Genomic DNA, 12,879 nt, shown 5'->3' with positions numbered 1-12,879 from the left:
TGTAGTAAAAATACTTTGCACAGAATTTCATGAGTCTTTGTTATGACACTAGTTAAAACCTCAAAGCATCCTACTTTGCTAGGCAATAAACCTAATGCTTTTTCTAAAAGAGTGCTCTGGGTGTTTCCTTCCTTCCTATTCTGCATTATCTAATGATATATTGTGACATTAAGTTGCATTCTCATGTGATTATACTATACCACTTTTATTTAGGATTAGCTTCTTTAATGGCATTCCCATATAGAAACATCCACAAGGAGAGTACTAATTTGGAAACTTTCTTTCTGATGTAAGTGTTTAATACAAATCATGATTTTTCAGATGCACTGAAAACTGGCAATTTTAGCAAGCGCACCCAGGTGCTCTCCAGGCATATAGGCTTAATAACCCCACAATTATTCATCTGGTATGGCTGTTGCTGAAAATCAAGGAGCTATCCATATGTTTAAATATCTTAGATTAAGAATGGGTGGTATATACTCTTGAACTTGCTAGGATTAGTAATTGAAAATTATACAAATTATTTCATTAAAGATATATACTTTATATATCTACTTTATCTATAGATGGGACAAGAAGTGTGAAGGCTTGCATGCATATGTGTGCAATTATAGAAGTTTTTATCAGCATTCTCAGGATTATAATATGTTTATTCAATTGAAAGCTGCTTTGAGGATTAGCAGTGATGAGAGCTACAGCTGTTTTACTATTTGCATGATCTAATATTATGTGAATGGATGTCAAACTATTGCAATAACCTGTACTGTAAAAGTAGACAACATTAAAATTGTACAGTGACTGCATGGGAAAGAATTATTACAAATTGAGACTACAACATCAAATCCTTTCCCCTTCTATTGTTTCTCCTTCACCATCTCTTCCTCCCAATTCCTTTTCTTTAGGAGAGGCTGTGAGGGAAAGCAGCAGGCAAAAATGTTCTATAGAGCCTACTTAAAATTTCCCCACATTATAGCACTGCTCCTTAAGGTGACACAATCAATTTCAAAGACATTAATCTGCAGCAGCTGCATGTATGGCCTTGAGTCAAAGTAAAAAGACTCATTTTTAATACTGACAAAATAATTTTCTATTTTCAAAATAATCTTCTGTTTGCTATAAGCACATATAATTGAGTTTTTAACTGTTTATTTCATACAATTTATATGTCACCCCTATAACAGATTCTGGTATCATCCTTATGCCTGCAGTTTGCAATATCCATATGACATAGTTGTTGTCTTAATAGAAAATTCCTACCGTCTCTGATAAAACCAGTCAACCTATATTAGCAAAAAGAAATTTTGTATCACTTGTCTCACATACCAACATGTTAGTTATCAGATCTATTATATAAATGCAACCATTTTAACTTGATTTATACTTTATTCCTTGTAAACACACACACTGCTTTTGACTGTGTATGTCTTATAGAGCTTATTTGCAAACTTAGTTCTCTCCAGATAAATTCATGTAGGGATTCTTTATAAGTGAAAAGGAAATTTAATGTCAGAATGTTTGGATTACATCCGGTTGTTGACTCTCCCCTGATGGAAGTATTTTACATCAAGCAGGAATTTTGCTCCTTTCAACAGAGAGAGAGGACATTTTTAGCAACTTCTTCCTCCTCTCTGTAGCCTGCTCAGTAGAAGGTTGGGAGACCCTTTGAAATATTATGGAAGGAAAATCATTTCCAGGGTTCCAACATGGAAATAAAATAAATATTTTGTATTTTGCTTGAGACTGCTTCGTTGCTGTACTCAGATTTTGATCTCTTTGTACGCACCAACTGCAAAACTGTATCCTCACGTTTTCTATTTTTCTGGCCCTACAGCCAATAGTGAAGTGGATATTTGCTTCAAATTCCCAGCACTCCTTAGGGTGGAATACTGTATTTTAATGCTTGTTCCATAGAAATTAGCATTGTCAGGCCTTCCCGTTTGAGCTTCTTCAGTGACAGACCGAAACCTCATTTCTGCGAGGCTTCAATCCATGTTCGCCGCTGGAGCACCCTGAGCCGGCTGGTTTCGGGGCTGAGCCACCCCGTAGAGGTGGCGAAGAGGGGGGAGACTGCCAGCAGGATTGAGGAGAGCCACATCTCTCCTCCCCAGCTGGCCATTACTCCCTTTCCCGAAGGCGGTTGCAACGGTGGTCAGAAATGGCCACCACAAAGAAGAACTCGACCAGAAAAGAATATGCAGGAGGAAGATAAGAAGAGAAAGTTTTGGTTGATTGGGTCAAACAGCAAAAGCAACAAATAAGGTACCCTGGAATTGAAACTGTTAAAAAACAATAACATGGTTCCCTAAGAAGATTTTTAAGCTGTGAAGGAGAGAGAAAAGGGAAAAGATTTGGTTTTCTCCTTTTCCTATACTGACAGCTAAGAGACTTAAGCAAGAAATTGGAAAAAAATCCACTTTGACATCAATAGGCATTTAATGCTGAAAATAAAAAGTCAAAGGGATAATAAAGTTTTCTGGATAATTAAAAGCTTTTGAAAACAGGAAAGGAGAGAAAAAGAATAAAAGGGTAGGATCTGGAAGGGAAGAGACTGCCTGGAATTTAAAAAGAATTTATAGCAAAATCTCAATAAGACTTCCAAAAGATACATTCTAACTGAAATATTGCAACAAAAACCCCAGAAAGAGAAAGTCGAAAAAGAAATAAGAAGATATAACTCGGGACTATGTGGATTACTTGATGATTTTTGGATTCTTGGTTATTGCTTTGAATGACTAAAATCAATCAGGTGGTTGTTTAAAACTGTTTAAAATGGCTCCACTTTTAGAAGAACTGAAAATGGAACTTAAAAAGTACAAAGAAGATGCACAAGAAGGGAGAGGTTCTTTTGGCTTCGTATTTCAGTTTTTAGAAATGGAGATTTGGAATTATGAGAAACAACAAGAAATGCCTGCAGAACAAGAAGATCGCAACAAAGAAGAAGCCATCTTTAATGAACAAGTAATCTTAGGTGGGGGGAAAAAAGGAAAGGGGGAAAGAGAATGGAAAGTTTAAGATTGGGAAAAACAACTCCAAAAAAAAAATAGAGTGAAAAATAAGGATAAAATCAGAAAGCAACAGAAGAGGGAAATGCAGAAGAGAGAAGTAGAAGTAGAGAGACAAGGGGGTAAAAAGGGGAGGGAGAAGAAGAGAGGGAAGAAAGAAAGGAAAAGAAGTTATAAAGGACAGAAACAAAATATAGAGAAACAGGGCCTATTTAGAGATAACGGGTGAAAACTTAATGGAAAAAGGGATTCTGCAAAGGTACATAAGATAGTATGGTTATATTAGCAGCAGAAATAATTTTAGAAAATACGAAACAATGTATGATTAAAATGTCTGATAAAATAGCTATCATAATTCAATAATTATTTAATTCATAATTAAATAAATGTAACAAAAGGTATATTTAATGATTTATATAAAACATATGTGAAGAGAAATAAGGGAAAAATTAATTATGGAGATTATATGTGTTTTTAAGGAAGTATGATATTTAATTGAAAAGTGTTAAAGATGTTAAGATTTTAATGATTATTAATGATAGAACTGAATTGGAATGGAATGAGGGTTTATAATTACATATATTTATAATCTTTTTTTTTTAAAGAATATAGTGTGTCTTATAAGAATGTACCAAGCAGAATTTGATTGGAAGTTATGTATTATGTATTATATTGAAGGTCATAAACTTAAGGTATATATTGAAGTTTAAGTAAGAGTTGAATGGATGTAATTAAAAGATATAAAGGTGTCATACTCCAATTAGTAGCTACAGGAGAAAATTTGTTTAATGAGAAAAGATAATATGAAATTGAAACAGAACAGACAAAAGTATAAATATAATGATTTGAATTGAGATGAGATAATCAAAATAAAATTGAGAAAATTAAAAGAGGGGAAAAACTATATAGAAAATATAAAATAGTATAAGATATGGAATAGAACACAAAAAGGAGCATAAAATTGAGTTTTGTGTCTGTATAAAGAAGTTCAACCCGGGACCTTGCTATTTTCAAAAAAGATGTTTTACTTGTATTTTGTATGTGTGAAAACCCAAATAAAACTTTATTTAAAAAAGAAAGAAATTAGCATTGTTAAAAGAAACAATTTTGATTTTCCTTTAAAGAAATAAAAGAAAAGCATGCTATCTTTTATTTAATTTTCACATACATAAAAACTATTAATTCACTATTCCAAACATCTGCTGGTCTAGGATAAGTAAAATTCATTCCAAGGTAGACCCACTAATGAAGATACCTTATATAGTCTTTTACATTTCTAACTATATAAACAGAAATATTTCAACCCTGAACTTATATTTTTTTTAATCACAGAGTAAGAAAGTCCATGTTTCTAATTCTTTCAAAACCTTCCAAGAGTTATTGAATGAGATGGGGTATAATTTTTATTATTAACCTTTTTTTTTTCTCTTGCCCAAACATTTCATGAGGGTTAACGTTGCAAATAAAATCAAATTATCTTTTACCTGTTCTGAAAATAAAACAGTATCAATATTGAAAACTTATTTGGTAGTAAATACTTCTCTGATGAATTAAATATTATTCCCATGAATCTGGGTGCTCACTCTTGGTATGATGGGCCTTTATGTTTCAGTATTTAAATTTCAATTAAATTCTAGCTTAAGTCACTTCTATCATATGACCTATATATCAAAATAAAGGCATTAGGTGGCTGTTATTTAAGTATCATCCTCTGTTTGATAACCATTATTTTGAACCATGGAGCTAATAAGTAGGCATAAAGATACTCTGAGGATGAGGATAGTATTAAGAGTTTTAGCAGTTACTTCATTTCCTTCATTTTAATAGAAATGTAGCACCCTCTAGTGCAGGGGTCAGGGAACTTTTTTACCTCTTACCCCCCAAAAAATTTATAAACGCAGACGTTACCCCTCCCGGCCCCTCCCCCTCCCCGGCCACCTCAGGCTGCTGACACATAATTTGGAGGTCGAGGCGGGAGGAGGTGCCCTCCCCGCGGCTGGGAAGAAGGCGGGATAGCTCGCTCAGGGAATGAAATGTCACCAGGCTTCCCGAGGGCTTCTGGGAATTTTCTCGGGGCCAAGGCGGCAGTTGCAGGTGCCTCTTCGCTTCCTGTGTGCCTGGCAGTGATGAGAGGCTTCGGGAGGGAGCCGGGCTGGCTGGCTAGTTGGCAGGCAGGCAGGGCCTGGGGGCGAGGAAGCGGGAAGGGAGGATGATATTTGGGAGCCACGGTGACACAAACTGCGCGCAAAAGCGTGCGGTCATCGCAGCGCGGGGAAAGGTCCCTTTTCCCAAAATGCTCTGCCCTATGCCAGAAGCTCGCCTTCCCCTAAAAAGCGGGCGGCGCGGCTCTTGCAGAATCTAGCCTGGAGTCATTTCCGACCCAGGAAACAAGGGTGGGGTGGAGGGGATAAATTTGCCTCAAGGGTGTTTTAATAACTGCTGCTATGCCGATAGTTCCGCCATTGGCCAGCGCAACCTCCTCATTACCCCCAGATTTTCACTTTTACCCCATTTGGGGTAATTTACCCCTGTTCCCTGACCACTGCTCTAGTGTTTCTTCACTTTGGATTCAACAAAAGTTTAAGAGCAAAGGCAATGGAATAACATTTGAAACAGGCTTCTGTAGAATACTTTAAAAAATTGTATTCTGTGGAGAATAGCTAAAGAGAAAGCCATCTATGTATCCAATACAAAATATGCAGTGTATATCCTACTTCTAGAAAGGGTGAATTATTTTGAAGTATACCACTTAAATTAGGCACTGAATACTTGTTGATATTTGTTATACTGGCTCTTATTCACAAACACCCAAGATCAACAAAGCTAAAGACATACCTAAAACATGATAAGAAGACAACCAAAGGTATTGGTCCAGTATCAGATCCTTAAGGGGAAATCCTGATTACCTCATTATATGCCTATCATAATACTAGCTCGATACCTGTGCTTTGGTATGAAACTATGTGGTCAGGCTTAGTTTTTGGGGAGGAAAATAAGGGGGGTGGATTCTGCCTCTTTCTACCAGCATCCATCAGTATTCATCTGGCTAGCATGCTGTCAGTGTGTGAGAGAGTTGAGGGCTGTTTGGAAACTGAAACAGTATTTGCTCTGTGAGCAAGGAGACAGCGAGGAGCCTGGGTGTGGCTTAGTTCAACTGTTCTGCACTAAAGCTGCTTGGTGCTGTGAAAGTAAAACTGAAACTGAAACTCCTCTCCTCTGCTTGTGTTTTACATTTGGAACAGATTTCTTTTCAGGTGGGGAGGGGAAGTAGAACTCCTTAGAATCAGATGTTAATAATAATATGCGAAATAGTAATACTCTGATGGTCATTTCGAAAAATCCTTTCTTAGTGAGCATCTAGAAGCTAAGAGGAACATACATGTCAAATTTCAAGTTTGTAGGCTTTACGGTTCTGGAGATTTTGTGATGATGGGTGAGTGATATTTTGCTTTTATATATATAGATAACATTTCCTAATATCAATCTTGACTTCTAGTAGTTCCACAAATATAATCATGTAGTTTGCCTGGCAACATATGGAAGTGTTTCCTGTGCATTTTTCACCAGTGTATTTTTTAAACTTCCACGTCTATCCTACATAAAATATGCAAAATTCTAGTTATCTCAAATTCAATCTGACATTTTTTTTTAATATGGAGGACAGGAAGGGAAAGTTCTATCTCCTTTCCTGAGAGCTTTCTTTTTTGTTTTCTGTTCAAAACATTATTAATGTCATCCTGAATACTTATATTTAATTCCTATGGTAACATATCACCATTAATTTACAAAATAAAAAATGTGCAGTCATCGGTACTAGCTGGTAGTTACATTAGCCTACAACTCTTGTGTTGTCAGTAGTCCAAGGCATACAGTGTACTGTATATAAGAAAGAACTAGTGCAATACAATTATTTGGAAGACTTCACTGCTAAATACTATGTCTATTCTGCTTCTTACAATCTTTTCAACTGCTTTAAAACTTAATACTACGTAGCTATTTTTAATCACAGAATTGGAAAGTATAATATTGAGTAAGGAAAAAAGCAGGGACCCACTAACTCAGTTTTTGTAGAACTTTCTTTTTACTAAATTGAAAATTAACCTACTGAGAGTGTTACGTTTCATGAGCTGCTGTTTTCTCTCTCATTTTTAAAGCCTGGTTTGAATTTATCTGACTACTGTAAGTCTAAAAACAAATATACCTGATGCCTCTTGATAGTATCTTCTTGCAAGGTATTCAGATACATTTTCAAGGTAAAAGTATGAGAGAGCATACCTCTACTTCACTTTAAACCTAATGTAATTAGTTTCATCTCTTATTTAAGTCCGTGCTTTTTAAAATTGAGTTTTGGGTGTATAATTACATTATGGCAAACACAAACAGTAAATGCTATGGTTGCCACTAACTCAGAACAGGAATACTTGCTGTAATGCCAATCGTTTTCAAGGTAAATTAGGATTATAATAGGAATAAAAAAAGAATACAATCCTAATACTGCCATTTTATTGACAAAGGAGTCCTATATAACTTGATGTAAATGTTCAATTCACTATTTCTCTATTGAATTATAAAAATCCATAAAACATATGAATCTTCTGATACACAGATTCAGAATTGTCAAAGATGCTCAACTGATGGTATATTTTGTTATGCAAATTTATGACGGATTACTGATTTCAAGAAAATTACTTAGTTAAGAAGTTGTGGCTTCAGGGATTGAGAATTGCCAAGCAATTATTAGCTCCAAAGGCAAATGTTAACCAATGATGATGGGCACTGAGCCAAGGAAAGCCTCACCTCCCAAGATTTGGGCCCTGGTGGCTCAGGGATTAAAGATGCTGAGCTTATCAGTTGGAAAGCTAACAGCCCAGGTTCAACATTTAAGTGTTGCATGATAGCTCCCATTACTTGCCCCACCCAGCTGCTGTCCACCTAGCAATTTGAAAGCAAGCAAATGAGAGTAGATAAAGAGATATCACTTTAATGGGAAAATAATTGTTCTGTATGTCTCAGTGTATGGTCATGCTAGCCACATAACCATGTAAATGTCTTTGGACAACATTCACTCCCTTGGCTAAGAAACAGATGAGCACTAACCCCTAGAATAGGACACAACTGGTCAGGGGAAACCTTTACTGAAGCTTTTAAATCAGAATTGGCAACTGATAGCCCTACATTCCTGGAATTACCTTTCCAAGACTGCCTCGTTAAATTCAGAGCCAAGATACCAAATAATAGTAAAATAATGTTATTTGTATTAATTTGGCTGGAAATTAATTAAGTCTCCAAATCAAGTAATTCTTTAAAACAAAAGAATCTCTTTTTCAAAAAGATTTTAACAGGTGCTACATTAGTTGTAATGTTACATTAAGAGTGGAAAGAACCAAGTTCTACTGCACCCTCAAATATGACTTGAGGCCTATGATTTCCCTTTCAGTCCAACCTACATCAATGATGTCAAGAAAACACAAGGACAGATCAATGTAACCAGTAAGAATTCAGCTTGACTTAGTTAAGAAGTTATGGCAAATTAACTAATTATGAAGCAAAATATGGTGCAAATTGAAGTAAATACCTGACCTGGAACTGCCACTATGACACACTTATGTAAACTGTGGCCAAAACAACAGCCACAAAGCTACCAAATCTGATTTGCAACAACCCAGGCAACCACCAGAGGATAAAAAGTGCAAGAAAAAAATATTATCTGTTGCTTAATACTCTTGTTTTTTTAACAGTCCAGATCCAGTAATCCTATTGAAAAGCATTACGTGTAAATCAAAGAGCAAACTGTAAAAACACTAAAACAAGCCATTTTTTCCCCTTCTATCAGCAATTTAAGCCTTTAATAAACTATTCTTCTGAGTTCCGGTATCAATCTTGTTGTCTTTATTTATACCTATTTTGCAGTTAACAGAAATTTCTAGATTCAGTTTGAGAGTAAATGCTTCAGACATTTTTATACTAATATGTATGTATATATTATATATTTATATTGTTATACATATATAATACAAATATACAGTAACATATACTTTTATTCTTTAATATCTTAGTTTTGGTTAGTTTAGGGTGATGGTACTTACCCCATCATGACAACCAAGTTTTATAATTTTCTTTTCGTCTGAAAAGCAGCCTAGATAAGTATGCTTTATCCTAGATAGAGAAAAAGGAAAATCAATAAACTCAGCTAATTTTCTTTATTGAATAGTCTTATGTAATAACAATTAAATCAGTAAAACTATTGCTAAAGCGACATATAATTGAATATAATTTTTAGAACAAAAAATAATCACAGCAAATGTCCCTTTGCAATAAGGATAAAAAGTAAATGGCATATAATTTATTTTGTCTCTTTGTAAATTTTATTCATTTACTTTTGTTTATAGTGTAACTAATTTAAAAAAGGCATGTGAGCAAGAGTAAAGAATCTTATATATTTATGCCACTTACACTGCTGAATGCTTGCCCCAAAAGTTGCAATCTTTTCTTTTTCCTTTTATTTTTAGATGAATTCGCAAGATGGCTATAGTCCAGATTTTTTTAAAAAACAGAATATCTGATTAAATGCCTATTTATAATACAAATTTATATAGCCACCCAATCACATATAGTGACTCTGGGTGGGATACAGAAATAAAAAGCCAGTTTAATCCTCCCTCAATGTTACTTATGGGTTAACTGATGAATTAGTCATTCTTAAATTAGCTCTACTTGACATGCTTTACCTTCAGTTATATTCATTTTGGAAAATACAAAAGAATGCACTTATAATTATATAATGTGTAAAGTCAATCAAAGTAGAATGAACCCCAAATCCAGCACCGCTGCCCCAGGCCCCTTACTCTCTCAATTTTTTATTTTCAGTGAAAGAGATAATACCATATATCTCACATATATAGAAACGTTCTTAATATATGTAAAAGAACAAGACTTAACAAGCATGAACATAATGAGATCAATATGGAACAAATAAATAGGTAACCCAAAAGGTTGCATATTATATTTACTGTACTGCCTTGGGGTGAATCCTACTAATTCAAAAGAGTTTATTTCTGCATAGACGCGCATAGATTTGCAATGTATACCACAATTCTATATTGTAGTCAACTGCCAGGTAACTGGTGCTTCCTCAGTTTTTACCCTTTGGGAACTGACAAGCTACTTCAGATGAATTATTGGAATAATCTAACTTTATATTCCACTTACAAAGATTGCTGAGATAATATATTATTTTCAAGCACTATATTATTCTAGAGCATAGGTAGTCCTCAGCTTACGATCATAATTGAGCCCAACCTTCATATTGCTAAGTGAGAAATTTGTTAAGTGAGTATTGCCCCATTTGAAGACTTTTTTTTGCCATGTTTGTTAAATGAACTGCTGCAGTTAAGTTAGTACCATGGTTGTTAAGTGAATCTGGCTTCCCCATTGACTTTGCTTATTCGAAGGTTGCAAAAGGTGATCACATGACCCAGGGACTCTGCAATAATCATAAATATGGACCAGTTGTCAAGCATCTGAACATAAAATCACATAACCATGGGGATGCTTACAATGATCATAAATGTGGTCATAAGTCACTTTTTTCAGTGCCATTGTAACTTTGATCATTAAATGAACTGTTGTAAGTCAAGGACTACCTGTATTTTGTACAGTAACCAAATAGTACCTACCATTCTAAGAGACAACAACCCTCCAGCTCTTCAACACAAGTCTCTATTATTTATCAGACTCAATACCTTAGATCATTGTTTGCTTTAATATCCACAGAATTGAACCTGGGATTTTCTCCAAGGAGTCTTGGAAGGAGCTAGTAGACAGAAGCAGCAAAGATAATATTAGAGACCAGCTCCTTATGTATTTGTATCCTAACTTTATTATTTTTACAAATAACTCAAGGCAGCAAGTATGACTAACACATTTCCCTCCTATATTCCCCCAAACAACCACAATTGCCCTCTTTCCCTCCATTTGACCCAAAAGAAGATCCCAATCACCATTATTATACTATATCTTTATTATTGCAATTTGATTTATTACCCTATAATCCTACTTTGGTGGTCATTTCCCATCTTTACAGGTTAAAAAAAAAACCTGTGCAGAAGTAAACCCCTAAAAGTCAGGCTCGACTTATGGCAATTGTATCCTTACTGCTTTCCTGATCTTCATGCATTAAAAACTTTATTTTTTTAATTTTTAATTTTTTTTTAAGTTCATTAATTGTGATTTCATGGTTATGTCGTCACCCATGATTTACAGAAATTGGCTCAGATTGTTTTAAACCATGAACCATAAACTAACCGTATAAGTCATATTTCCACAAGACTAAGCAAGGTAATCAGTTATTAAAGTCACAAATATCATCTGAACTAAGACAAAACACTGCATAGTTATGACAGACCATACTTTTGGTGGTGGTGGGGTATGCTTAGCATCTTACCTCTAAAATAGCCCTCTCTTCTGGGTTTAGAGAGAGCTGGAAACCTAGGGAACCTTTTGAAACCCTCTTCCATTCTTCAGACATGAAGATGAGAGGCTAGGGCAACTACTAAATGGAATTTCTCCAACCCAACAGAAGTAGAAAAGGGATGAAGGGAAGCAAAGTCTTCCTCTACCCTACCTGCCATCATCAGGCCAGAATAGAAATATTTTTAGTTGCAAAAAAAGTAGATACTGTCATAAATGTGTCTGGAAGGCCAACCTAAGATGGCCCCTCCCAGTATAACCAAAGCTTAAATTTGGTTTTAGTGCTCTTTAGAATTTAGTTCAGTGCTCTAAACCTGGGCACATGGTTTATTCGTAAATAGTAGCAAAATAAGTCACAAATGCTGGTCAACAATTTCCACTGATTTCTGGAGTTGAGAGTGGTTGCACTGGAGTTTCCTCAAACAGGTCATATAGCTTCAGATTGGCTGAAACTTTCAATAAATGACTAACAATTTTCTTGGATATTTATGAATAAATCAATTAGAAACTTTATTTCTAATTATAAGTGTATTGGGGAGGGGGGAAATCCAGACTTAAATAAAAATAGCATGTGATCTTCAATATACATAGGACCTTAAACTTGCTCCAACTAGCAGTGATTTCTTAGGTTGCAAGCAAATCACTTTCCAACCTTGTCAACACGAATGTGTTTTTATCTTCTCTCTGCCGTTGGAAATGCTTCTTCTCTCCCCTCCCCAAGAGCAAAGAATCCCATGCTTTCCTAGTTACGTTAAGGATTCGCCTTTTTAAATGGAGTCGGGTGAATTTTTTTCAAAAATAAAAGGTTGCCCCCCCCCGACACTCATTTTGCCTCGATTCAAGAGGAGCATTCAGTCGCATTTAACTTCGTTATTATTTAGGTTTATTATTATTTAGGTTCAGACCCCGGTGAACCATAAAGGAACTACACGGACAGGATTAATTCAATATATCATGGACTAAAATGGGATTGACTTGTTTAGAGTTCAGGATGTCGTGCAAACACACCCACGGAGTCTTCTTTTGAGAAAGCATCTTAACCCCACCAAGTGAGGCCAGAAATCTTTCTTGAAAGAACTTCTCCGAGTAACCTACGGAGTTAAAAAAAAAAAAATCCCAATACCTGATATACTCTTTCTCGTCCAGGGCAGAACTTGCACGATCTTGCTTCCACTACAGCCATAGAGAAACTAACTGCAAGCTCGGGGAACCCAATAGGTTCCACCTCTAGGGGTCTCTGAATGGCCGTCATCTATGCCACTCACATGCACCCTCTATTCCTCCCCCGCCGCCGTTTCGACCGTTGACCAGCCTCACAGTCTCTTTGGAACTCCGCCCCTAGAAAGCTTGCCTCCGGTTTAAGGCTGGCGATTAGCTGCTGAACCTATCACTCACTTTTATCCCGCGC

At 35.7% G+C, this 12,879-nt stretch overlaps 1 protein-coding gene across 4 annotated transcripts in view; it reads right to left on the bottom strand.

Moving 5' to 3' along the window:
- The window catches only part of ZMYND8 (zinc finger MYND-type containing 8), a 110,191-nt gene extending 97,387 nt beyond the window's left edge, over positions 1 to 12,804 (bottom strand). For 2 of the 4 annotated variants that reach the window (XM_087929030.1, XM_087929034.1), the window contains exons 1-2: positions 12,595 to 12,688; positions 9,089 to 9,158 (exon numbers count right to left, since the gene is read on the bottom strand). In XM_087929030.1, the coding sequence (XP_087785156.1) occupies positions 9,089 to 9,096 (8 nt within the window). In that variant the 5' untranslated portion in view covers positions 9,097 to 9,158; positions 12,595 to 12,688. Of the gene's footprint in view, positions 1 to 9,088; positions 9,159 to 10,678; positions 10,816 to 12,594 lie in introns of all 4 variants that reach the window. The other 2 variants (XM_087929028.1, XM_026697522.2) reach the window with 2 other exon arrangements.
- Positions 12,805 to 12,879: the final 75 nt, after the last annotated feature.

The sequence above is a fragment of the Pseudonaja textilis genome, chromosome 3 (genome assembly GCF_049901715.1).
Source record: "Pseudonaja textilis isolate UNSWEBS1 chromosome 3, rPseTex1.2, whole genome shotgun sequence".
Taxonomy (NCBI): Eukaryota; Metazoa; Chordata; class Lepidosauria; order Squamata; family Elapidae; genus Pseudonaja; species Pseudonaja textilis.
Note: the sequence above shows the minus strand (reverse complement) of the source record. Positions and strands in the feature narration are given on the sequence as shown.